This window comes from Vicugna pacos, chromosome 9 (genome assembly GCF_048564905.1).
Source record: "Vicugna pacos chromosome 9, VicPac4, whole genome shotgun sequence".
NCBI classification, from domain to species: Eukaryota; Metazoa; Chordata; class Mammalia; order Artiodactyla; family Camelidae; genus Vicugna; species Vicugna pacos.
The window spans coordinates 74,379,452-74,405,451 of record NC_132995.1 but is presented as its reverse complement, the minus strand read 5'-3'; the positions used below and the strand labels follow the sequence as shown (position 1 = coordinate 74,405,451).

At 50.6% G+C, this 26,000-nt stretch overlaps 1 protein-coding gene across 7 annotated transcripts in view; it reads right to left on the bottom strand.

Moving 5' to 3' along the window:
- Positions 1 to 26,000, bottom strand: part of ABCA4 (ATP binding cassette subfamily A member 4) — a 140,641-nt gene that overhangs the window by 22,389 nt on the left and 92,252 nt on the right. For all 7 annotated transcript variants that reach the window (XM_072968177.1, XM_072968183.1, XM_072968176.1 and 4 more), the window contains 17 exons: positions 24,510 to 24,641; positions 23,449 to 23,588; positions 22,863 to 23,000; positions 21,425 to 21,618; positions 20,257 to 20,341; positions 17,336 to 17,541; positions 16,927 to 16,975; positions 13,270 to 13,514; positions 12,501 to 12,625; positions 11,923 to 12,021; positions 10,941 to 11,127; positions 7,003 to 7,097; positions 5,436 to 5,468; positions 3,786 to 3,891; positions 3,585 to 3,659; positions 3,160 to 3,329; positions 1,341 to 1,518 (listed from right to left, as the gene is read on the bottom strand). In XM_072968177.1, coding sequence (XP_072824278.1) covers positions 1,341 to 1,518; positions 3,160 to 3,329; positions 3,585 to 3,659; positions 3,786 to 3,891; positions 5,436 to 5,468; positions 7,003 to 7,097; positions 10,941 to 11,127; positions 11,923 to 12,021; positions 12,501 to 12,625; positions 13,270 to 13,514; positions 16,927 to 16,975; positions 17,336 to 17,541; positions 20,257 to 20,341; positions 21,425 to 21,618; positions 22,863 to 23,000; positions 23,449 to 23,588; positions 24,510 to 24,641 — 2,257 coding nt within the window. The remainder of the gene's footprint in view (positions 1 to 1,340; positions 1,519 to 3,159; positions 3,330 to 3,584; positions 3,660 to 3,785; positions 3,892 to 5,435; positions 5,469 to 7,002; positions 7,098 to 10,940; positions 11,128 to 11,922; positions 12,022 to 12,500; positions 12,626 to 13,269; positions 13,515 to 16,926; positions 16,976 to 17,335; positions 17,542 to 20,256; positions 20,342 to 21,424; positions 21,619 to 22,862; positions 23,001 to 23,448; positions 23,589 to 24,509; positions 24,642 to 26,000) is intronic.

Genomic DNA, 26,000 nt, shown 5'->3' with positions numbered 1-26,000 from the left:
ACTGCTCTCTGTCCATCAGTTTCTCCTTAGGCTCAGAGACCTCTGTCTTTAGCTAGGCACACACATGGGTCAGCCTCTAATGTAAATGCTGTTTTTTGTTTTTTGAAAAAAAAGTAGAATGCAAAATCCAGCACTTTAATAGCTTTCCAGTGCCGGTGAGCCAAGCTCCTCTTGTGCTTAGAGCACAGGGCCAGCGGGGTGACTGCTAGCAACGTTCTTGTCCAGCATGAGGCTTATTGGCTCTGACCTCCTCCTACGTGTTCATAAGTGTTACCTCGTAGACAGAGGAGAGAGGGAAATTCGTTGTTGCTAATGATTTCTGGTTTTGTTAAGTGATGGCTGCTTGGTAAGCTGAGTAAGATAAAAGAAATCATGCCTTCATGAACCCTAATATTTGCCATCATTATGAAAAACCTTAGTGGAGAAGGTTGTCTGTGTTGGTCTCCATCGTGGGATCGGTCTTATCATCACATGAAGTGGAGACTCGCGCTAGTCTTAGAATGTTGAGATAAAACAAAACGTCTTGTTTCCCAAGACGCCCAGGATAGCCTGGAGTTGGCGCCATAATGACCCCTGCTCCATTGTAACGAGGCTGTTGCTGTCAATTCAGTTTGACCCTGTGACCCGTCACAAGGTAACCCGCCCTGGCCCCTCTCTCCCCCGCCAGTCCAGGTTGTGAGAGGGATAGTCCGCTGTTGACTTGATGAGTAATTTTTCCCTCGCGTCCCCTACAGTGGTAGCTAATCTGATAGAGTGAAGACCTGGTTACTGTGGGAAAGCAAAATAAGGCCACCGGACAGGGCTGCCAGATTTAGCAAATAAAAGTATAGGAAGCCCTGTTAAATTTGAATTTCAGGTGAACAACCAGTACATTTTTTTAGTGTCAGTTTGCGATATTTGGGGGTGGGTAGGATAGACTTATATTAAAAATTATTCATTATTTGATCTGAAACTTAGATTCAACTGGGTGCTCTTTATTTATCTGGCAACTCTACCGTGGGGGCGGGGGGTGTCCCATTTTTACCCCTTTAAGGGTGGGGCAAAATTTAAGAGGAGGGAGCAGGGTGGAGGACCTCTCGCTGTTACTGCTTCAGCTCCGGATTATTCCCCGGAAGGCCAGCCTCCTGCCAGCAGTGCAGAGCTTACTCGGTGGGTCAGAAGGCCCCTGTGCAGGCGTGCAGAGCCCCCACTCAGCAGCCACTAAGCTGAGCCCCGCATCTCCCCCCACGGTGGGCGCTTGGCACAGCGCCTTCCAGCAGCCCGGGCTGTACGAGAGCCCCACAAAGGCCCGCCCTCTTCGGCCCACGGAGGTGACGGAGATGCTGTGATGTGGCACTTACGATGTCCCAGAGGAAGTTGGTCAGCCAGTAGGTGGTGGGGCTCACTCCACTGATAAACTGGAGGTGCCTGGCTTTGTTCACTCTCTCCTGGATCAAATAAAGGACAAAGCTGGCGGGGACGAAGGACATGGCGAAAATCACGCAGATGGCCACCACGGCATCCACCGACGTGGTCAGGCTGCAGAAGGAAGGAGACGCAGAAAGAGAGGTGAAGGAGGGGCAGGAGGAGGACAAAGCCAGGCTCTGGGAAGGCCTCTCCATACCCAGGTGATGGCCTCCAGGAGCCCCTTCCTCAGCCTAAGGTTCGCTGTCCCACTCAACTACCTAAATCAAACTGCATCAAGGTTAAGTGGATACTGGTGGGTTTCCTGTTCCAGGTTATCAAATATGTTTAATATAAAGATGTAGATAAAATTTCTTTTTATTACGTTTTATAGTTATTTATCAATTGTGCATAGAAAGGGATTTTTATATTAATCTCAAACAGTACAATGCTCTTATTCGAATAACTTGTCTATGGATACCCTTGAATGTTTTATGTAGACAGCCATACAGACTTGGAAAAGAAATAAAATTTTAAGAGAAGTAAATCATCTTGTTAAATCACGTATTCAAGAAACACATCGTAATGTAGGGAAATGTTACCTTATAATGTAAATTTGAATGAAAAGGCTGGTTATACAGGAGTTTGGCCCTATTCACTCTTTCCTGGATCGGATGGAAAGCATCTGGGAAGGCGGCAAGTGTGGGCCGAAATCCAGCCCGAACTTCACACCCAGGCCGTGGCGCCTGGTGTGGGACAGTGCCCACCTCCAGAGAGGAGCACCTTTCACCGAGTCCCAGGGGCAAAGACACCTTATGTGCTAGTCACTGCCCTGTTAAAACCACAGATAGCTTGACCCACACATGCAGTAAGATTGGCGCAAACGACTGGAAGGAAAACCCGAAAACATTTAGAGAAAATACCCTAAACCGTGTCTGGTTATAGGTAATAAGTTCTTAAAACTCTATTCTGTGTATCTTAATGAACGTGTACTCTTTCATATGTTACTTTTATACTCACAGAAGACTCCTATTTCGTATTCAAGAGGCTTGACAGGAGGTGTAGAAATTTGGGCTGAGTGAGGATTAACACAGGACAGACTGCTCTTCCTCAGTCTAGGGCCCCACAGGGCGTTGCGAGGAAGGCCCCACAGGCCCAGAGCCCAAGTTTACCCTGACGCTGGGCATGCTCGGGGCCAGGGGTCAGGGCACTCTGAGTATACGTACCAGGATGGGAAAGGGGCCCCTCACAGCCTTTCAGACGGAGTTTGTGTTAACAAAGGCATTCCCACCAAATGCAGGCTTTGAACAGAGCAAATATCCTACAAACCCCACAGAGTGATGCTTTCACTGCCTGAAGCCAAGCCTAGGCTTGAGGAAGGTAAGGATCTGTCAGCAGCTCCAAAGCCTGACCGTCAGAGGGAAATTACCAGGAGTCTAAGATCATTATTGCTGGGAAATAAAAGATTTACCGAACTTCCCAGTTCCCGGCAGTCATTTTGCATACTGGAAAGGAGAATGCTTGTGTAAGCTCCAGGAGCAACGTGTCATCAGGAGCCAAAAGGGAACGGAACCAAATGGATGCTTGCTTTCCAAATACATCCGAGCAGAAACAATGGCCAAGCAGTTTGGTGCGCGAGGTCTTAACGCTCGTGTGTGCCTGATGAAGCAAGCCTGCCATCCCGCCCAGCAGCTCGCGTTAGTGGGAATGCTCCCGGGGCGCTCAGAGTGGAGGAGGTGACAAGAACGCTGTGGGGCTGGGGCCGCAGTGGCTTACACTGTGATCTCTGAGAGCTGCTCCTTGGTCAGGTTCAGGGGCTGGCTTATGACAGTGACGCCATACTCCTCGGGGTTCCTGTCCGCGGGCAGGCTGGCCCGGAGGACGGCGTTGTGGGCCACGTTGAGGAAGCTGACCAGGGCATGCCAGCCTTTGTTGTTAAACCACACCTAGAGGGCGGAGACAGGGCTGTATCAGCCTCTGCCACCCCCCCGGGGGACTCTGCCCTAACGGTGCTGTTTAAAGAAAAAATGAGCCGCAGGAAAAAGAATGTGAGAAGGCGGAAGGTTTTGGCAGCTGGGAGACATTCCAGGCCAGATTTCAACAGGAGGAGGGACCGAATCTAATTAAGCTGGGAACATAAAAATAGAAAAACCAGCTCATGTGAGTTTTCAGCTCTAGGGCAGGTTCTGCAGGGCTAGTACCTTAATGTTGTCTTCGGTTTCTAGATGTTTAAGGAACGCAGACATTTCTTTAGAGGCCTCTCTGGTGACAGGGCCCTAGAAAATCATAATAAGCAAGCAAGAGGGTTTCCCCCCCGCCTCCCTTTAGCACCCGGGATCATTTCTATTTCACGATAACTGGCACAGCGGAAGTTCTATCGAATCTCCAGTCTGTTTACGTACCCCGCTCACATTCATTAACTGGCCAAGGTCACTTAGAAATCCAACAAGTGCTTCCCCAGTGATGGGGAGACCTGGGAGCTTTCCTCCGACGGAAATTCCTCCGTACCTGCCAAGGGAACAAGCAGCACTCAGACCTGTGCCATGAACCGTGTGTGGGGCCTCACGGCTGCCGAGCTCAGTTCCGCAGGGAGTCGTGTGCTTCGCAGGGGTCATTTGGGCTATCCAGCAACACGGCTCTACCTTACAGACCAACTTCAAGAGAGACATTTTATTTAGTATTGCTTTTTTTTTATTTTGTGGGGAGGAGGTAATTAGGCTTATTTTTAGAGGAGGTACTGGGGATTGAACCCAGGACCTCGTGCGTGCTAAACGTGTGCTCTACCACTTGAGCTTTACCCTCCCCCACAAACCAACTTTTACCAGCTTCCTCATCACCTCCAGGGGTAGTCCTGACCCCTTCTGAGCTGGTGTCTGCCCACCTCTCCAGCTCCACTCCTCCTCAAGCCTCACCTAGAGGGGCCCCCTCCAGCCATGACCAGTCACTTCTGGCGCCCCCAGGGGTCCAGGCTGCCTCTGAGTCTGCCTTCGCAGGGCTGCTAGCTTCCCCAGGTGCCCTTCCCACTCATCTGTCCTATGCCATTTTCTCCTTGAAGTCTTCCCTGACTCTCCCCAACCCTTACCAGTGATTCCTCTTCTGTGCCCTTCTGTGCTTTGCAGGTGCTCCTGGTGTGCTGGGCTCACCACCACCAAGTCCGGCCCAGTCCGGCCGTGCCCGTCGGTGCCGCTCACCACCCCCGCCTTGACTCCTGCTCTGGTCTTGAAGTGGGATCCCAGCCTCAGGTCTCTCCTGTTCTAACCCATTTTCCTCGCTGCTCTGGAAATTTCCAGGGGTGGTACTCAAACCCTGTGGGCATGTCACTCCCTGGCTTAAAACCCTTCCATGGCAGCATAAAAGCCAAACTCCTCGACAAGCAAAATTAATTTGCTCGCTGGGCAAGGCAGAGGAGGACGACTTCACTTCTCAGGAACTCACCTTGTTCCTCCCATCTTTCTGCTTCAGCTAAGGCCCCCTCCCGTCCCTCCAGGGAGCGGTTCAGATTGGATTTCATTAGCATGGTCTAGAATCTGCCCAGGAAATCAAGTCAACAGAAGCCCTGCATTCATTCTAGGGGCCCTGTGTCCGAGGATACCTGGGAGGCCAGCCCATCCTAGACCATCCCTGGGGGATTCGCAAGCCTCGGGAACCACCCGAGCCTGCAGGATGCCTCAGGAACAGAGGGAGTCTGGGGCTGGGCCACAGCCCCCGAGGCTTAGAAGGAACGGGCCACGGAGCGCCAGCGCTTGGGTCACACGTCCTCCTGCTCTAACTGCTGCCGGCTTGGAGGTTTTAGCCCCTCCCTGGAGTGAGAGTGCGGGGAACTCCTCTTTGGGGAACACCACCTTTCATTCATGTCCTCCATGGAGATCTACCGCCGAGCACCTCTGGGCCCTGGGTGTCGGCAGCTACACATCCTTCCAGACAGGTCTCATGAATTCCTGAGCACATACGGAACAGCCCATCCACATGGCTTGAGGTGTGGCTTTTCTATGCGCAATTATTTTAAACAGAGAACCCTGGGATTTTTATTTCTTACAAAAATAGTTTCTTACCTCTGTTCGTTGACCCAGTATTTGCTCTTCAAGCTGAAAGCCAAAAGAAATCATGCAGTGAATGCCACAAGAAGGACAACAGCGTTAACTTTCTTTCCCAAACACTCATTGGGGCATCCCAGTCTTCAGGGGCATTTTTGCATTTCCTGATCTCCAAGCAACGTGGAAACCTTCCAGCCCAGGGACCGAGTCTGAACACACAAGTGGAGAAAGGACTCATGTCTTCTGTTCCTGGCTCTTCAAGCCACATCCTGCCTCTGGGCTTTCTGGGTGGCCCTGTTGTCAGGCCATCTGTCAGATCATCTGGACCCAGAAAACATGGCAGTGACCACGCCCATGAGGAGTGAGGGCTGCAACCCTCCCCTCTTCCACTCTGCACGACGAGACCCTCACAGTCACCTGCACACCTGGGGGAAGTTATGAATTACTCTTAGCCCAAAGTTAAGAAACTAATTTCCAGCCAATTAGGGCAAAATTACAAAATAGGAAACGGGCAGACACTAGCTCCAGCCCTCAGAGTTCAGGTCCACGAACCACCATTGTCATCAAGCCCCAAACCCAAAATTCTGTGTCTCAGATTTGCTGCCCAGAGCCAGGTTTGGGATGATGGTTGTTTACTGCATTATTGGATCGATTCTGTGCACACTCCTTTGACCGTTGTGCTCGGACGGCGTCCTACGTTGCGCTGACCGCGGGCTTGGCCCTGCCTTCCCAGCAGCTGCTTTCAGCACCTACAGTGGACTAGGGCTAACTGAGTCTGCTGACCCCGTGTTCAGGGCTGGGAGGGGAAGCAACTGCAAACACTACTGAAGTTAGACAGTGTGTTTTATTTTGAAGCCCCAGAGAGCAGGGGCCTGGGTCCGCGCAATCCTCTCTGCAGCGTGTGCCTGTCGTGCGGGGATGGGGCTGCTGGAGCAGGGTCCCCCCAGCCCCGGGTGGGCTTGGTGAGGGCAGCGGCAGAGCTGGGAGGATCCATTGCGAGATGAAAGGGCAGCGACCCAGACGGCACGGCACAGTCAGAGGGTGACAGGTGCCCCGCCCGGGACTCCAGCAGACACCACCCTGCTGCCTCTCTCCTATCTTGGCCTAGCTGTTTCCCTTCTCCATTTTGCTCCTTACTTCCCCTCTTGCATCTCTTTTTCCTCTGCCTTTTCCCCTTCCTCTCCTTCTTCCCTCCGAACTCCATCTCTTTTTCTTAACTAGTTAAAAGATGAGGCTGTATTATTGGACAAATTCTATCCTTTCTTATTTTATTTGTAATAGTGCATGGGTTAAACTTGACTGCATGGACTACAAAAAACAAAAAACAAAACAAAATTAATGACCGGGACCTTGTGCTGTACGCCAGAAATTGACACGTGGTAACTGACTACACTTCAACTAAAAAGAGAAGTTGCATTGTACTGTAGAGGCCTAATTGCCTATTTTTTTTTACTGTATGAGGACCTCAAATTAGGAAAAGGAAATCCCTGACTGTTGGTAAGTCACGAGAGGGAACTATCTTTGCTCCTACTCAGTGTTTCCCACGGGGAGCCAGGATGAAAAGTGTGAAACGGTCTCCTCTTACCTGCTTCGTATAAGAGCAGGATACGTTTTCACCAAGAAGTCAGAGAGGTTCCTGTCCGTGAGGTCTTGGAGAATCTCAGTGCTGCGCTGCATCCTCTGAGGCAAGGAGATATCTGCGTTAGTTACTTTGGAATTTGAGATGAAACTACTTGTTCTTCTCCAAAAATTATTTATACACAAAGAAATTATCACACACGGGGCCAATACTGAGCAAGGCGTTGGTGTCTCCCTCGTTCCCACAGCAGTGATGTGGGAGCCACCTCGGCTTCCTCTTTTCTCTGCTTCACTGACAAGATGGGACAGTTCTAACTTTAGGATGAATCCCCAGTCCATCTGCCTCTCTCCAGTTCTGCCACTGTCACCCCAGCCCAAGCCGCCACTTCCAAACTGGTCTCCCTGACCCCACCCGGCCCTCCTCAGTCCCTTTTCCATTCAGCAGCCAGACTGAGCCTTAACTATGTCGATCAGAACACCCCGCGGCCGTGCTGACCACACTCCATACCCCTGGGATCAGATCCAAGTTCGTTCCCGAGGCTGAGCTACTGCTCCCCCTCCCTCCGCAGCCTCCCTCACCCTCTGCTTCTCGGAGGCACACCTCGTTCTCGCTGTAGTTCTGTGCTCGGCAGCATCTCCCTCTGCCTGGAGTGTCCTCCGAGGACAAGCTCACGTGGCTAACTAGCATCATTCAAATCTCAGCCCAAAGTTCCCTCTTCAGAGAAGTACTTTCTATCTCTAGTCACATATTGTATCATCTTTGCGTTTTCATCTCTGCCTGAAGTTTTCGTTCCAACTGATCTGCTTGTTTTTGTCTATTACCCGCTGTGTGGTATAAGCTCTGTGAGAGCCAGGACACTCTGGGACTTGTTAGCTACTGTGCCCCCCGCACCCAGAATCTTAGCTGGAATATAGCTGACATGGTAGATTTGTGACGTGAGTGAAAACTCAAACAGTGCCTTACAATTTACAAACCATTTCCCCAAATACATCTAGAACTCCGAGTTAATCAAAAGATCGCAGAGAACTCAGAAGGGCCTGAGTCTGGCCTCCAGGTGGCAATGTCACTTTAAATTTGGGAATGCAGAGTGCTTCGCTTCTGGTTCATCATGAACCTGGTGTGTCAAGGGTGTCACCCAGAGGCAGCCGAGGAGATTTCTGGCGGTGTTAAACCACCGTCATCACACACCACTCCTTTCATCTTTACGTGGGGTCTCTCTCCTTCCCGCACCCTTTCCCATTTTACTTCCTTCTTCGGTTCCCTTTCTTCACCCTCCTCTCTAATACTGGGAGGAGAATTAGCATCTACGAACGCTTACTGTGTGCCAGGCACTGTGTTAAATGATGCTCCACGCACATTATCTCCCTTAATCCTTGTATCCCTGTGAAAGAGGAACTGTCGCTTTAATTTACAGGTGGAGGAACTGGTTCGGGAAGGTCAGCTGACCTGCCCCCTCGGGCGAGCCTCCATCTGCCTGACCCTAGCCTTGCTTCCCTTGCTCTGTCACCTGCTTCTCCAGCTGAAAACAGCGCCCAGGTGAGCTGCCAAGCTGCCCTGGAGGGATCTAGGCTGGAATAATTGCTGGGGCCTGGGACTGTATGAGACACTAGTTTCTAAAAATTCTGTCCAGTGAGATACTCCTACCACCTAGTCCGCAAGCACTGTAGAGGTCAGGGACGGAGCTCGGCCCCCTCAGGACCCAACACCGTGCAAAGAATGTTAGAACAGGAAGGGAGGAGACTAAATCCCCCACCCCGTTTTCTAGACAAGGACAATTTCCTGCCCCTGAGTCAAGCCCGCCCTCCGGCCTTTTCCCAGGCTGAATGGGAGAGCGTGTGTAAGGGAGTGTGGTGCGTGGGTGTGAGCATGAGTGTGTGTGTGTGCGAGAGAGACACTCACGCATCCACAGAGCAGCTGCAGTGCCGATGCCCCCGAGAGGGGCATGAATGACGGCGAGGAAAGGCAGGAGCGACAGACTCACAGACACTGACTTGCTTTTGACCGGACTTCGGCCAGAGTAGCCTGTTAAGGTTATCCCTCAAGGGCCAGGCACTAACCACTGAAAATACATTTCTAAGCGGGAAGGCAGCCTTGAAGTTAGGAGCTGCTGAGGAACGAGTCCCCATGCAGCTGCGCTTGGCCCTTCCTCCCTGCCCCAGCCAAGAGCTCACTGTCCTGAGTCACAGCCTTACTGTTCTAATGCCGGATGGGTCTGAGCAGAAGCAGCCACAGGGTTTGCCCTCAGCAAACCCAACAGAAGCAAAGCTTCCTCTGGGGACAGAGAACTGGGGCAAGGTCTTGAGTCCCTCTTCTGGGGCCCCCAGGATGCTGCAGTGGCTGAGTTATGACACAAAGGGAGAATATATTGCTTGAGAAATAGAAAGGTATGTGCTTTCAGCATCAAAAAAGAGAAAGACAGGATGTACATAAGCACGGAATCATTTACAGGCGGCACCTGTGACCGACGCTGCGGCAAAATGCAGCCGTCCCACATCACAGCCCTGCCTTCCGCCATAGGCCATAGGAGCAGACCTTTTCTCTGGGTCAAGGCTCCCAGAATAAAGACTATAGCTCCCAGTCTCCCTTGACGTTCAGTTCTGGCCAGTGATGTATCCATGAACGTGATGCGCGGTAGCTTCTGGGGACCTTCCTTGCAGGACAGTGTATCCACACACTTCGCCCTCCCTTGTTCTGCACCATCTCTTCCATTTGCTACCTGGGAAGCAGACTCTGCCATCTCAGCCAACAAGGTGGAGGCCTGTTTACGGTAAAGGAGCAGCAAACCCGAGTGCCATGGGCCACCCGCATCCACTTCCACACGAGAGAAACAGATTGTGTCCTATTTTTATCCACTGTTAGTCTGAGGCTATCGTCACTGGAGTAGAATCTATTTCTAAATAGCAGCTTCTTTACCTATGTTATATCATTAAATTCTCATAATAACGTTAAAAAATAAATGCAGTTGTCCCCAGTTTATAAATTAAGGCTCAGAGAGGCCAAGTCACCAACCCATGGCTCTCTGACGCCGCCAAAGCCAGTGCTCGTACCACTTGCCACACTGCCTTTCAGGGCATCATTCATTCACTGGCAAATCATAAGAGAGGACCATGTCGGACTCAGCTCAGCACAAGTCAGCTGGGAGGCCTACGATCGACCCGAGACAAGGTGAGACTTTCTGGTTCCTTTCACTATCTCTGAAACCCATGTGAGAGGCTCCTGTGATATAGCATGAGTTCTGAACTCCCAAGAGAGGATGCTGCTCAAAGCCAAAACTGTTGATGTCCCTGCAAAACGTAGGTTGCTAACTGTGTGTGTGTGTGTGTGTGTGCATGTTAATGACACAGCACACAGCAAGCTTTCCAATCAAGACTATTAATAAGCGTGCATTTGGATGGATGCTACAATGCTGTTTATAATGGAGAAAAACTGAAAACCCTCACGTCCAAGAGATTCGTTAAACAAAATAAACCCAAACTGTAGGATAGTTTACAGGCATTAAAAATGGTGACGTCGATGTACATCTGTTTACGTGGACGTAGGTTCCTGACATGTTCTTAAGTGAAAACAGCAGTTTCAGGGCAGCATTTTGAACTTAATCCTGTTTGAATGGATAGAAACCAAGGGAGACTGGTAGTCATCCCCAAGTGACAGGACGATTATTTTTTGTTCTGACTTGTCTGTATTTTCTAATTTTTCTATACTGAACATGCATAATGTATGTATTTTTTTCAATATGTAAAGAGATTTTTTTTTTTACTGGATCAAACAGGAAGTGTTTGATGAAATGAAGCTTTTGGGCAGTGACTTCCCCCAGGTGGCTGTGACTGAGCCTCTGGGAAGCCCCTCATTTAGTCCTTCGATTAACTGTCAGTCTGAAACATTAGCTGGCTAGGAAGTCAGGAGGTGCAGTGGCCGGGCCGCGGGCGCCCCAGGGGTGCAGGTACCTGAGGGGGCGGGAGCCCCCCGGCGCCCTCGGGGCACTCGGGGAGCATGGTGAGCTTCTCTCTGGTGCTGCACCTGCAGGAAGGCGAGGGCTGGTCTGCTGTCCACTTCTGCTTCTGAAACAGGTGGGCGATGTCTGGGGACACAGAGGGGGTCTTCCAGGGGGTTGAGTTGCCACAGGGGAACTCCCTTATAGGGGACAAGAACACATTCCACAGTCAGAGCCAAAGTTGATAAAAATCCCTAAAAATGGGAACTAGCCCCCAACCCTCCTTCTTAGCCTTTCCTCCTTCTCCTCAGCCCCACACATTCTCTTCTATTCTTGGAGGTTAGTTGCTGCTCGAGAAAAATGAGGACGAGGATTTTGTTGCTAGCTATGGGGCTGGGGAAGCTGATCGAGTTTGTCTGTTTATGCTCCCTTTTAACTGCTGGCAGCTCTAGCTGTTGAAAGAAGAAATACAGGAGGAAGTTGAAATTTGTCTATTTTGATCCTTATCAATAACTCTGAAAAAGACTGGATGAGAGGAGCAGTTAAAATTACATTGGACTTTTTGGATTTTTGGTGGATTTCAACTGCCCTCTGTGACTCCCTTCTCTCCACTTAAAGCAATAATTGAAAGTTGGCCATATATGTAACTAATGCCATCCTAGGTCCAGTTAAACTACAGTACATCCCTTTGTCCCTCCTTCCCCTGTTCAGATTCCTTTCAAATAAGTTGTAAGAAGCATATATCAACTCAGTGTGGAACTTTCTATATTGAGAATTATAGAAATATAGTGCTGTCCAGTGATGGGTGGGGGGGCTTCCTGAGGGCTAGAGAACACCCTTGCACATGGGTGAGTGCTGCTCAGGGGTATGGAAGTGTTCGGGTAATACAGGGCAGGACTGAGATGGGGTCTCTCCCAACTCTGCCACCCGGCCCCCACCACTGGTGTCTCCCGGGGCAGCTGCTGGTGTCAGGGCAGGGGTGCACAGGGGCTTACGGAAGCCATCCTTCCTTTAGGCATCGGTTGCCAAAGCCTGGCTTGTTCACGAGGACGTCTGCAAGTGCCACGAGCCGCTCGCTGTCCGGCTGGTCCATGCTAGACAGAGTGAGGGGCTTACTCGATGGACACGTGACCGGGACAGACGTATAAAGCAGCCAACATGCAACTGAGCAAATGCCTGCCGGATGGCTGCTAGGTTCCAGGCATGTACATGAGGCACAGAACGCTGCCGTGCGGTGGTTACAGGTCTCCTGGGAAGGGGGTAGGCGACCTGAACATGCCCAGCGGTCTGATGGCACATCATGTCTGTGCCTCAAAAAGACGGGACTTCAACCCACTCGCCCAACTTTCACTTTCTCCTTCCTCACTCCTGGCAGTCCTGGGTGTCCACCTGGGATCACCTTGCCCAAGTGGCAGGTACATCGACTTCCTTCTGAGGGCAGCCCGAGGCCCCCATCATGCTGGGGACTGTCCCAGAGAGTGGGACGGTCAGGGCCCCGCCAAGCAGCAGGTGACCCGGCAGCCCCACAGCCCACGGAGGTGAATGATGCCCTTTGGGGATGTAGCCCACGCACCTGAAGAAGGTGTACTGCTGCCCATACATCCAGGGGTGAAGGGTCAAAGCAGGATATTCGCCAAAAGGAGGGATGATGACGGAAAGCATCAGAGCCAAAAACACAAAAGTGGCCGGGAGCACAATCTGCAAAAATAAACAGGGCAATGTGGGCTGTGAAATGTGGTATGCTACACATACACACACACACACACATTTTTAAGCATTTATCCTGCAGCCTCATAACTGGGCCCTGGTGGAGAAGGTCAGATCTGGGGGACATGATGGAAGGAGGCACAAAGGCAGTTGTGCAGGAGAAAATAGAATGTTCCGGGAACCTCTGAAGGATGGTTGAATCAGACCAGCAATGAACACTGAACACTGGAGCTGGGAAGAGCTGAGCCAGAGGTGAACCAGAGTTTCTGTTTCTGAATAGAAAATATAAAAAGACAAAGGGGACAGTGACCTTGAAATACAGAGTCATTGCAAAAATGAATGAAAACATGACTTTATCCTTCTCTGTAAAAATAAAACCAAGATCAACATATTCATTATTATTCTGTTTTCCCTGCTAAGTGAGATAGAAAACTTACAAAGAAGCATTGTGTTACCAAGAATCAACATAAAGGCTGGCAAGGAAGAAGCAAAGGTGACAACCCAGAGAGGGTGCTCATCGCTGGGTCTCACCCCCACCCCGTGCACGAGACAGCCTGGGAGAGGCCGGGGAGGCCGGGGGAGGGCCCGCAGGCAGGGCCACCAGCACACAGCACGGCCACAGCCTGCAGCAGTACCTGGGCCAGGAAGTCCTTGTGGCTGCGGACGGTGTGCTGGAACCGCTTGACCAGCAGCGCCTGCATGTGCTGCAGGACCAGCCGCGCTCCCGTGTTGAGTCGGCCACGCCCCTCCCGCTGGGGGGAAGGCGGGCCCTCGGGCTGAGGAGCCGGCCCCCCGCCCTGAGGAGTGGGCCTGGCCCCCTCACCAGGACCCAGACAGGGGTGTCGGAGGCTGCTGTTTTCTCTTTTCTGCTGAGAGCCGCCTGGTTTGGGAGATGGAATTAGTAATTTAGAAAAACATTCACAAGGTCTGGATCTCATAAGCTGTTTTCTCTTAATGTGTTGATTTTCCCTTCACTTAAGTCAGCAACAAAACATCAGGCCAGGAAGGTAATAAATGCTTAAACATTCTACTTTCTAGGATAAATCATCTACAGACAGAATTGCCTGAAATTGCTTAACAATTCTCTATAGCAGTTAAAAAGCACAAGACAGAGAGGTCTAAACCACATGAGTAAAAATAAGGCTGCAGAAGGCTATGTGTGGTGAGACCATACGTATGTTAGCGAGCACACAGCTCACATATACACATGCACTGACAATGTGCATGCACGCACGAAGCTCTGAGAGAACACCCATCGCTGTTAACACAGGTTACCGCGGACAACGACGGCAGAGCTGGGTGAAGGGCAGGGGAGGAAGTGGGAGGGTGATTTCGGCCTTTTTATGTATTATTTGAATTTAACAACAAAACGCATTCACGTATAACCTGTGCACACAAATACGTAAAAGTCAGAGTCAGTTCTTTCTAAACTTTTGGAGGCTCCTGAAAAGTAGAGGAAAGACTGATGAGCTGGGAGTTAGGAGACCTGTGTTTGCGTCCTGACTCTTACCAGATGTGTAAATCTGGCTGAGTGACTCAACCTGGCTGAATCTGAGTTTTCTCATCTGTAAAATGAGAACGAGAATATTTCAAGGGTTGTTATGAAGATTAAACGAACTAACACATGTGAATGCGCTTTATAAACCACCGCAAGTCCTCCGTTTTATTGAAGCTACAGTTGACCACCAATGCTTAATACCCATTTGCAGAGCATGTGGCTGCACGTGGAGACCCTAGAGGACCGCTGGGTGGTCCCCGGCTGCTTGCTCCTGAAGTCCCCCAGGACAAAAGCGGCTAGGAAGGGAGCGGGTGAGCTGAGCTGTCCCTTCAGTGGACGCTCACAGGCACCTGCGGTGCGCCAGGCCCGCTGCTCAGAGGGTGGAGAGTCCCCCCAGGCTCACCGACTAGCTGGACCCAGATCCCAGTTCAGTCTCCCTTCTCCTGATCTGGGCTCAGACCTGAGGTCTCCTGTGGCTGGCCCTCCCTCTGGGGGGTTTCTGTTGCCTCTCCTCATGTCTGTCCTCTGAACTTTGCTCTCCCTGATGCCCCACCCAGACTGGAGTCCACCGCCAGGGCCAGAGGTGAGGGCTCCAGGCTTGTTCAGAATCAGTTTGTCTCTGGCTTTCTGCTGCCCTCTAGAGGCCACTGGCAGTGAACCACCCTTCAGAAATGGCTTGGACCCTCTTGGTACCACGTGATGTTTGACTCCATAGACAGGCTCCTTTGACTCTGAAGACAAGATCAGAAAAATGTCATCCTCTAAAGCAGAGCCTATTCAAAACAAATGCACTGAGCCATCTGAAAAGTGGGAGACGGTGGGAGTGTGGAATTGCGGGTCTTAGACTTGAGAGCTGTGGCCAGGGAGTAAGACTCAGAAGCCTGAGTGACTTTAAGGCAGTCATCCCATTTATATGAGCTCAGTTTCCCCAGATAGGGCCATCCCTGCCCTACCAGCCTCATGAGGTTACAGTGACAGTCAAATAAGACAATGAATGTTTAATCTTGTAAAGTATAAATTAGGGCTAAATGGGTTTGAGACACGAGATATTTGTAAATGTTTAGATTAGGGTGTTGCCGAGTCATAATCAGAAACTGCATACTGTATTAAGACTTGGCATGTTTTAACTCATTTAATTCCCTCAATAACCTTAACAGGTGGATACTATTATCCCCATTTTGCAGATGAGGAAACTGAGGTACAAAAAAGCTAAATATTAATAAGTGCTAGGGATATAAGGTACAGCATGATCAATATAATTAACTCTGCTGTATGCTATACATGAGCATCTTAAGAGTTCTCATTTAAAAATAAAAAGAGGCCAGATATTTCCCCAAAGCCACTCAATTAGCAAATTAAAGAGTTCAAGTTTGATGTTCAGTCTGCCTCATTCTAGAGGCTAACTCTTAACCCCTACCCTTGACTGTCTCTTTAGAACATCCTATTCTATGTCCAGAATGACCAGTCTTCTGGTGTGTAATTTATTCTTCTAAGAGGACCTACTTATTAAGACGGCGTATTGTGTGCAGATTAAAGTCCCCAATTCTTGAATCTATCAGGGCATCTAATATAAATTAGCATATTTTCATTCTGGTCTTGGTTAATGTAAGTTTTTGCCTTTGGGTAAGCTGAGAGAATTCAGTTCCTGTGTCTGCAAAGCTGGAAGGAAGACCTTGGGCCTGTGGTGGGCTGCTCGCACCCCCTCCAGAGCGCCGCCCTTTCCTCCCTACTCCACCTGGATGGCCACCTCTTCTGGCCGCCACACAACCTGCCTCAGCACGGCACGTGTTTGCGCTGATACATTTGACCCTTGATAGTTCTAGGCATAGCTGATACATAACTTTCTGGGATCGCTTACAAAGCAAGATGAGAACCATGACTTAAGAGCTGGCACCAGAAGCCCTCAGAGAGGAAAGAGCCTTTGCACAGGAGCATACTGTGAGATGCCACACTGGGCAGAAAGACGCAACCACAGGCAGGAGCCCAAGGCAGCAAAGGAGACTCGCCCCACAGCTTTGCCTGCAACCCGGAGAAAGGAAAATGGAACGGGAAGAGAGGAGCCAGGGAGGGGGTTTCGTCGGCGTGGGTGGACGCCTACTGCTCTGTCAGCAGGGGCGTGTGTTGTGGCCGGTGACCCCCTTCTGCACGTCCATCTCCCCATCCCGCACTCTTCGCAGTAAAGTCCACTGTGCTCAGGAGTGTCTGAGTGGCTCTGGGGTTTGGTAGAAATTGTGGAAGAGGATAGTTGCGTCCTAGGCTCACACATATATAAAAGAGAAACCCCCAGAATCCACAGCAATTATTGGCCCCACAGTTTCAAAGTTCCACAGGGCACTACATGAGGGCTCAGAATAATTTTATCTCCACGTCAAAGGGCCAGGAGGTCCAGCTGGCATCTGGGTTCTATTCACTGTCACCATCATCCAACTCTGGGCTGTCACTCATGCAGGCGGGCAGGGATCGGAGGTCTGGTCGGAGGTAAGAGGGGATGAGGATGCTGCTGTGGCAGGAACAGGAGACGGGAAGTTGGGTGAGAAGCCTGGGGAGGGTGCAGCTCCCAGCCTGAGCTTCTAAGAATCCTGGTTGATTCACTCTCCCCACCAAGACCTAATTCTACTCGTCTTTCCTTTGTCATTCAAAGGAACTGAGAATGCAGAATACTTGTTATTTGGGGGTCAGATAAATACTCTGGAGGAGTATTTGCTTGCTGTTGTTTCATGAGTTTTTCCTTAGACTTTCAGGACAGAGCTTGGGGTTGCGGTGCGGGAACAAACTACGCACTCGGGCACCTTACCTGCAGACAGAGGTCCTGAATCAGAGTCTTCCGTGACCTTCAGAAATATCTGTCAAGGAGGAAAAGAGGGAATTTGGGTCAGGCATGCCCCTCAGGAAAATCTAACCCAAGCTCAATTTTGTTGCATACTGCTTCATAAAGGGAAGAAAAGACATTGATTCTTTTTCTAAGAACATAGTCTTCCATAAACACAAAAGTGTATGCTGCGGATTCTGGGGGTTTCTCTTCTAAAATATGTGTGCAGACGGACAAAGGCAGGAGGAAGGAAGCCGGAAATGAAGCTAGTTGCTATGCTTGGGTGAGGAATTATGGCTCTTTGCCTTTACAAAACTTCCCTCTCGAGTTAGACTTGGGCAAAGAACCAGCTCTTCCGGTACCGGACAGAAACCAGCTGGAATCTCTGCCTTACCTCCTCCAGGGGAGTGTCAGAAATCCCAAAACTGCTGAGCCCCAGGTCAGCCAGCGTCTCCTCCAGCTCTCTGAAAAGGCTGGCGTATGCTCTCTGCTTGAAATTCTTGTTTGGAAGAAGGAAGATGAGTTCTTGACCAATGCACTCCACCAGCTTTGCCTCTGGAACATGGTGGCGAACCATATCCATCAGCTCGTTCACATCCCCTAAGACAAGGGAAGAAGCTGACGTCGACTCTGTTTTCCAGAACCTGCGAGACCATGAGCTTGCCCAGGTCCCCTGCTTTCTTCTGCCTCCCATCTGAGGAAGGGGCTTTTCGTTCTTCAATAGTGGCTCTTGTGGAGGACTGACGCTCGCTCCATCCTGCCATGTTTAGCTTAGCTGGCCCCGTGACAGGCGCTGGAAGGGAGATGGAGATGGAGGTGGGAACAAAAGCGCTCCCCGCTAACTCACTGCAAACCTGGGGAGGTCATGTAACATCCCGGTGCCGGTTTTCTCCTTTGTTCAATCAAATGTTCTGTCCTTTACAATCTACATACCACCAGGCAAGTCATACTCTAGTCTCCTCATCTGCAAAAAGGGGGAAACAACAGCACCCACTTCATTGTTATCAGTGAGGCTTGGATGAGTTAATACACATGAAACATGAGAACCCTGTGCCTGGTGCATGGATGAGTGTCGGCTGCTGTTGCTAATCATGACCGTCATCTCAAGTGAGCAAGCTCTGTCATCACTGTTGCTCATTCTTGTTCACCACAAGACTGAGAGTTAAGTCAAGGCTGCTTTCATTTTCAGGGTGTGGCCCAAGCTGCAGGGGACTTGCCCAAGACGAGATGTTCATATGGATCTGGTGACCAAGCTGGGTGAGAACCCTCCTTCCTGACTCACACCCAGGCCTGGCCTGACTTTTTGGGGGACTGCATCATCCCCCTTGGGACTGCATCTGGTGTCTCAAACAAACGAACGAAAAATCTCCTCCATCCCCAGCTCAGAGGAAATGCAGAGGTGGACTGAGGAGCTGTGGAGCTGGACCAGGGGATGGAGTGCAGGGTGCACGGCATGGGGTGTGGGGACGTGTCCAGTGCCGAGTATGTACCTGATACCCTCATAAGTCAGGATCCAACTTCACAAACAAGCATGTGTTACTTTAAAATGAAAAAAAAATCTAATTAAAAAATGCAAAGCATGCATTTAAAGAAGCCGTTCCCCAGCATGCTCTCTTGAGAGGCAGGGAGGTCAAAGGGAGCAGGGGTCTGGGGGCTCGGGCCCCCGCCCCAGAGTGTTTCTGCAAGCAGACCACTCAGGGTCAGGGTCACCCCGTGAGTTCTTTTCTTTCTCTGTTTTAAAAGTGACTCATGTAGAGGGATTTCATGGCTTTCAATCCAAATCCTTCTGCCTAGCTGGACTGGAAGGCTTGTTTCATGTCAGGCATGCAAATTAGACTCAATTGTCTTCAGCAACAAGGTGACTTCATGCAGGGGCCGGAGGGCTCCTCGAGGGAGGAAGCAGCTCGGCCCTAACAGCTCTCTGGGGTCACGGTCATTGTTCTCTTAGGAAGGAAGTGGAGCCTGAAGCTGCTGGATTCCCAGGAATTGTGTCTTAGGCGTGTGTGTCAGCCTTTCCAGGGCAGCAGGGCTCTCAGGGCCTGGCAGGGAGGTCTGTGTGTGTGTGTGGGGGGGGGGGGGGGCACGTGGGTGTGTGCGTGTGAAAAGCCTTCCCAGGGGCTACTGGGGATTGCAATGATCTTCCTTCTCGTACCTGGGGCACAACTACTTACTGAGCTCCCCACCGTTCACAGCATCCCTCTTCTATTCAAAGAAAATAAACCGTTGTTTAGAAATGAAGTCCTACTAGCCAGCAGGCTGTTTCCAACTTAATTTTGGTGCATAACAGTAATTAATTGTGTTCATTTAAAAACCATTCAGAAAGCAGAGAGGGGGCCTCAGCAAGGCAGACTAGGGAAAAACAGAAATGTCCTGAAAAGATGTGTTTGTGTTCATGATGGGTTCTGTCAGCGCAAAGAGAGGGTGAGAGAGCAGGCTTGACGCAACTCTGGGCATTTTCCCTCAGATTTTAAGCATAATTGTCTAGTTTTCTTGTTTCACCAGATTTGGGTTAGAAAAAAATTTGTGCTAAGTAAGAAACTTTGTTTTTTCTTTGCTAAGCAAACACACCCCCTCGTTAACTTGGATGAGTACATAGGTTTAATTTTGCTCCCACTTAGGAATACGATATGTGGGATTCCATCTGCAAGGACACCCCCAGGAGAAGGACGAGAGGCAGGCACTCATGGCGGACGGAAAGACTTGTTGACAAGCACTCTGGGGCCAGGAGGTCAGGTCCTGACGGGATGAGCGCTTCTACAGGGAGAGCCTCTCTTTGGTGTCTTCCTGGAGGTTTAATGCATCCTCACCCAAGCGAGAATAGTGGAAAACTGGGACTGCGGGGAAAGCTAGGGGTGTAATGGGGATGTGTGACATCCCACAGACTTGGCAACCATGCCGTGCGACCTGACGCCCTGGAAAAGCGCACTGTGAGGGCCGTGCGTCACCACGGGCGCATCACCGCCATAGGGCTCCGTTTGGCACCTTTAGGAGCTCTTCTCGCCAGACACCGAGGAATGTGGCTTGGAGCCAGGAAGGAGGACCCCGGGAATGTGGGCTTACTATGGACAAGGGCAAGGAATGAACAAAGACTGGATTCCTCGTTAAAGGTAGGCCCATGACCCTAAAATCCCTTGGGGAACAGAGGAGGAGAACGAAGCTCACAGAAGAAGAGGGGCAACTGCATGACCGTGGGCTTGAGAAGCACACAGCGTGTTCTCTTTATTTGCGTCAAAATGCACGACAACAGAACACAGCTAAGACCACCAAGAGATGATTGCCGGACAAGAACCAAGCATGGGCTGCCCCAGTCCTTACCGTCCAAGGCTTGTTCGGGAGCTAAACCGTCAGCACAGGCTGGACACCTGGTGGAGAAACCCTTGGAGGCACAGCCGCAGGGCCCCTACGACAGAGGGACGTCAGTCACTCCCATGACAGCATCTCCCTGTGTCCACCGCTGTCACCACCAAGCTTTGTTTGTTTCTCATGCCAAGCGTGGTCAACGCATTTTTCTTCACTGGTTTAATCTCTTACTTCATCTGAACATTTTGAGGGTGTGGCTGTTTGATTTCATCCTGGAGAGCGTGTGAATCAGGCACGAGGGAACCTCAGAGGATCCCTCTGGCCCGTTACTGCTCATGTGACAGAGTAGGTCCACCTGTGCAAGACGTCTGACTCCTCCCTCCCCGGGGATGTGTGCTGGGCTGTGGAAGTCCACCCAGGACAGGAAAATCCAGAAGCAGCCAGACACAAACTACAGGGGCTGGAGGCATAAATAATGCTCAATAAAACAAATGGGACGAGGCAGCTGGAGCATGAGCAGTGCCTTCCTCAAGGAGCTCTGAGCACATGCGTGATACTTGACCCTCACCACATCCCCCAGAAGCAGAAGCAGCAAATGCCAGTTCCATTTTCTACATGGACAAATCCCCAGCAACAATGAGGGATTAAGTAATTTGCCCAGGATGACACAGTATGTTCACCTGCAAGCTCAGACTTGAATGTGGGGCTCCTGACACGCTGTGATGGTCTCTGCTGGCTGGTAATTTTTCCCTTCATCGTTTTCAGGTTATAGTTACCAGGGAAGCTTTTTATTAGCTTTCATTTACCAGTAAATTTTGGGTTTAATTAGGGAACATAATGTTGGAATGAAAAAAGGAAGCTTAAATGACTACTCTCCTTTAAACAGCGTAACCTTGCGGAGTAAGACCCTCCCTTCTGCGCTGCACCAAACCTCCTGTGTAGTTTAGGAGTCTTGCGTGTAATGATCTCAGGTCATTTAAAAGCAGGCCTTTTACTTGGGGTAAAGCATCTGTGTAGGACAGTTCAGAATGTCCTTTTATCAAAATCTGCAAATGGTTCCAGAAACAAAGAGCTCAGTTCTGCTGGCTGGAGCCTGATTTGGGTAGAGATGTCTGGAATGACAGCGCCACCCTGTACGTCCCTTCTCAGCCAGGATGGGCTCTTCCCCTGGACAGACACATACCTCGCAGCCTCTTTCTTGGCTCTGGACAGTTTTCATCTTGCGCACCAAGGTGAGGTAGAAGCCTGTGCCAAAGCAGTTCTTCAGGAAGAGCGGGGTGCCCGCGCAGTAGAGCCGTCCCTGGGAAATGATGGCGATGCGGTCCCCGAGGAGGTCGGCCTCGTCCATGTGGTGAGTGGACATGATGATGGTTCTTCCTGCAAGGCAGGGGTCAGGGGAGTCACCTGGCAGGCCTGGGCCGGGTGTGGATGAGAGAGGATGTACAGCTCCCTCCCTGCTACACGGGTTACAAAACCAGGAGTTAATAAATAAAAACAAGCTCTTTGCAGCACCGTCTAGAATACTAGGATAGCAATGGCAGCAGCTAGTGTTTCACGGCATCCTGCGTGCTGCAGAGCGCTGCTCCACAGAGTGTCTTCTCATCAGGCCCAGGGCCGGATGCACATAAATCACCGCATATGGGACGTATTTACTGTCAGTCAACATCTGCTGGCTTCTATATGTGTTACTCCGGTCACTGAGCACTGCATTTATTTTTTGTTGTTGGAGTGTAGGCAGTTTACAGTGCTGTGCTTCTGCTGTGCAGCATAACGTTTCAGTCATACACGTACATACACATACTCCTTTTCATACTCTTTTTCACCATAGGTCACTACAAGATCCTGAATATAGTTCCCTGTGCTCTACAGTAGAAACTTGTTGTTAATCTGTTTTATATATAGTAGTATCTGCAAATCTCGAACTCCCAACCTATCCCTTCCTACTCTCTTTCCTCCGTGGTAACCCTATGTTTGTTTTCTATGTCTGTAAGCACTGCATTTGTAGTCTTTCCAAAACACACACACACACACACAAACACACAAGCACATTCTTTTATAATAGCTGGAGATGTCATTAAAGGAAGACAGTAATGAGGATTCCAGGATGGCAGATCGACCACAGGCTTGCACACATCGTCACTTTCACAGGCACTCAGCTCTGCTTGCTGTCTCTTCTGGGTCTGCTCCTCTGGTTGGCAGGTGCCACGACAGAGGAGGGAAAGTCCGTGTCGAGACATTTCCACCAGCAGCAGTCCTCTGTAGCAATGCGTACAGGCTCATCGCCCTCACACCTGGTTTTTGTAGGTGGCTTGGGTCCTCTTAGTCAAAGGGGAATTTCACCTGGTGCTGCCCTCTGTGTTCCAGACAGAAGGGCAGCAGGTTAAAAGAACTTCCGAGAGAATTTTGGGAAGGAAGCTGCTTCATCAGTAACTCCCTGCCTGTATTTGTGTGAAAAATCTCAAGAGATTTCCCTGGAACTCAGACTCCCCCAAGTGAGTGAGAAAGCGCCGTCTGAATGCAGTGATGGCTGTTACTGCACAGAGCTGCAAAGCACCCTGTGTGAAGAGCGGCGAGCACACATAAAGCCCCAGAGCACACAGGCGCTGCGCGGTAGCCCTTACCCAAGCGATACTTCAGGAGCAGGTCCCAGATGGAGCGCCTGGAGTAGGGGTCCACCCCAGAGGTGGGCTCGTCGAGAACCACCACCTTGGCATCTCCTACGAAGGCAATGGCAACGGACAGCTTCCTCCGCATCCCACCTGGAAGCACAGGCGTGGGGTCATGGGGTGTGGAGGGCGGGACGAGAGCGAGGAGGGTACCTTAGATCCTGCACGTTCAATGCTGCCTCCTTAGATGTTCACATACAACGTTCAAAACCCTAGTGGGACCAGCCTCATGGTGCAGAAAAGAAAATCCCTGCCTCCTAGGATCAGACCACTTGAAGACGGTTCTCACCTTTCAGTTCAAACACATAAACATCACAGCAAATACAGCCCAGGCTGCCGCAAGATAGCATCCCATGTGGGACATAATCCAGAGGTGGGCGGCTCGTAGATGCTCAGCATAACTTTATAGAATGTTCCAACTCTTAGAGGCTCTCCTGTTGTAAGCCTAAGAATACACACACACACACACACACACAGCCCTGTTCCCGGGGAGACAGTGGATGTGCCATCCGAAGCCCTGTCTTTCTCCAGCACCAAACACCTGATAGATCCTGAGCTTCCTCATTCCTCTTGTGGTGGAGGCCTGTGTCCTCCAGCATGGCTTCCACCTCCAGCTGGGCCTCCTCCCAGGACCTCCCTTTCAGCTGGGCGTAGAAGAGGATGTGTTCGGCCACTGTGAGGCTGTGGGGACGGGGCAACGAGAAAGGCAACGTGCTTAGCAACTCCCCTTCAGGAAATCTGCCTTACAGAAATAATTGAGGGTGAGCAGAAGGATTTAGCCGTCAACATGTCCATCGCGGTGTTGCTTATAACAGAAAATGAGACGAAAAGCCGACCCTGCCAAAATATCTAAGAGGGCACAGCTTAAAAAGCACATCATACAATGGAACAGTATGAGTATATTAAAAATTGCTTTCTAGAAGAATATGTAATAGCATGAAAAGATGTTCATGGTATCTTAGGTCAAAAGAGCAGTCACATTTAAAAAATAGCAGGTTACAAAGTTGTATGCAGAGTTTTACTCTCTTTTATAATTAAAAAATATGTATCCATACATGCACTAGAGAAAGGTCTGAAATATTCTATATCAAGGTGTTAACAGTGGTTTTCTCTGGGTGGTGAAATCACAGATGACCTTTATTTTTCTTGTTTTATTTTATATTCCCTTCCTTCCTTTTCTTCCCTCCTTCCTTAATTCTGTATATAACTTTTTAGATAAGAAATAAAAGTATGGAAAGAACCCAACTGAAGAGCCTGCTGAAAAGTCCATTTTTAGCACCTGGCTTAAGAGGGAAGAAGGAGCAAGGGTCTCCTGTACGGTCGCTGAGAGGGACTAGACTTCCGGGCAAACACTGAGCAGGGGGCCCTGGGCCCAGCCACCCCGACAGAGAGAAGGCGGCATCACTCTTCTGAGCAGGAAGACCTCAGCTCCGAGTGCCTGAGGCACGGTCCTAGGTTCTGAGGGACCTTCTCATTGCAAGCAGGACAAAAGACCTTGAATGTGGATGAGCTGGCCTGGGAGAACACGTTGCTGGGGGCAAGGTGAGGGCGAGGCAAGGCGAGGCAAGGCGAGGCGAGGGTCTCAGTTCCTGTTCTACTTACTGGTGGAACAAGATGTTGTGCTGTGGACACATGCCAAGGCTCTGCCGGACTGCATCCAGGCTGGTTTCAATGTCCTTTCCCCCAATGAGCACGGTCCCAGATGTCGGGGGCAGGAGACCCGTCATGATGGACCTGCCAGACGCAGAAGTCAGGGGCAGAAAGGATGGCCTTTAGGAACACCTGGGGATGGCAGCCCCCACCCCAGGGCCGGTGAGGACGCTCACAGTGATTTCCACCTGTGCCTCTCATTAAACCCAAGCCATCATTAGCTGTGGGAACAAACAGTTTCCCACAAGAGGCTTAGTGCTCGTGTGCATATCTGCCTTCCCTCTCTGCTTCTGCTAATTCCCAGTGCTCCCAGGCAGGCAGCGATGATTCCCAGCTGCCCAGTGTTCACTTGCAGCCAAAGAGCCCTCCCCAGGCCCCCTTGCAGCCATCACAGCTCCCAGCTCCGTTAAAGGTATTCAGTGCAGGGGTCAATGCTTTGCCTGACGTCACCTTACAAAGGGCTGGGTCTTGCCGAGACGCCCAGGCACTCAATGTGCATGTGTTGACTCATCGATGGAAGCCAGGCCTGGGAATTACCACCACGATAGTTCTGGATCCAAAAGTAATAAAAAGCCCAATAACAACGTAGAGGTTTTTTTTTTTTTTTTTTTTGGAAAATGAGAAATGACAACTCTCACCTCGTGCTGTTGTTGTGGGGATTAAATGAGTTAATACCTGTACAGGGCTTAGAACAGTGCCAGCGCAAAGCCAGACTTAAAAGTATTATACAACTTTTATTAAACATTGTGCTTCAGCCCCCAGGGGATGTTGCATTTCACATTCATGAAGTAATGTGTTTGCCTTTGGGGTCCTGAATGGGGCTTCGGGCTCTCTGACCGTATTAGCTAACAAGGAGGGAAGTGGGATGGGTCAGTGCTGCCCCTCCCAGCACTGCCTCTGAGCTCAGGCTCGCTGAACTCGTGCTGAGAAGCTGAAATCTCTGTTGATCGACCGCTAGAGGGAAACAGAACCAAATATAATGGCACCAGCCCCACATTCCATTCACACTGAACCGCCCTCGGGAACATTCCAACGCAGGGTGTACACTGCTGTTCCTTCCTGGGGCTCTGTAAGAAGACGAAGGACTCGCAGGCTGGGTTCACAGGGCTCCCTGGCCCTGGAGGGGGCCGCCACGGCTGGCCCTGTTCTCCTTCTCAGCAGCTGGAGCTCAGGCCCCTTAGCAAAGTAAGGGGCGCTCCCTGAGCTGAGGTCCACGCAGAACCTCCCCTTCCCTGAATGTGGTCTTCAACTCCCAGGAACCCACAGTCCCTCTAGAGACTGCCCCCTTTTACCTTCTTCCAGAACTACCACCAACCTGCACAGGTAGGAAAAGGGATGCTCTCGGAAGATAAGCAGTGCTCTGCAGACCAAGGGCATGTGATGGTGGTGGCCATGACTTTAGCACAGCCATCATGGTCCTAGTGCTGGCGAGCCTGGGGGTAG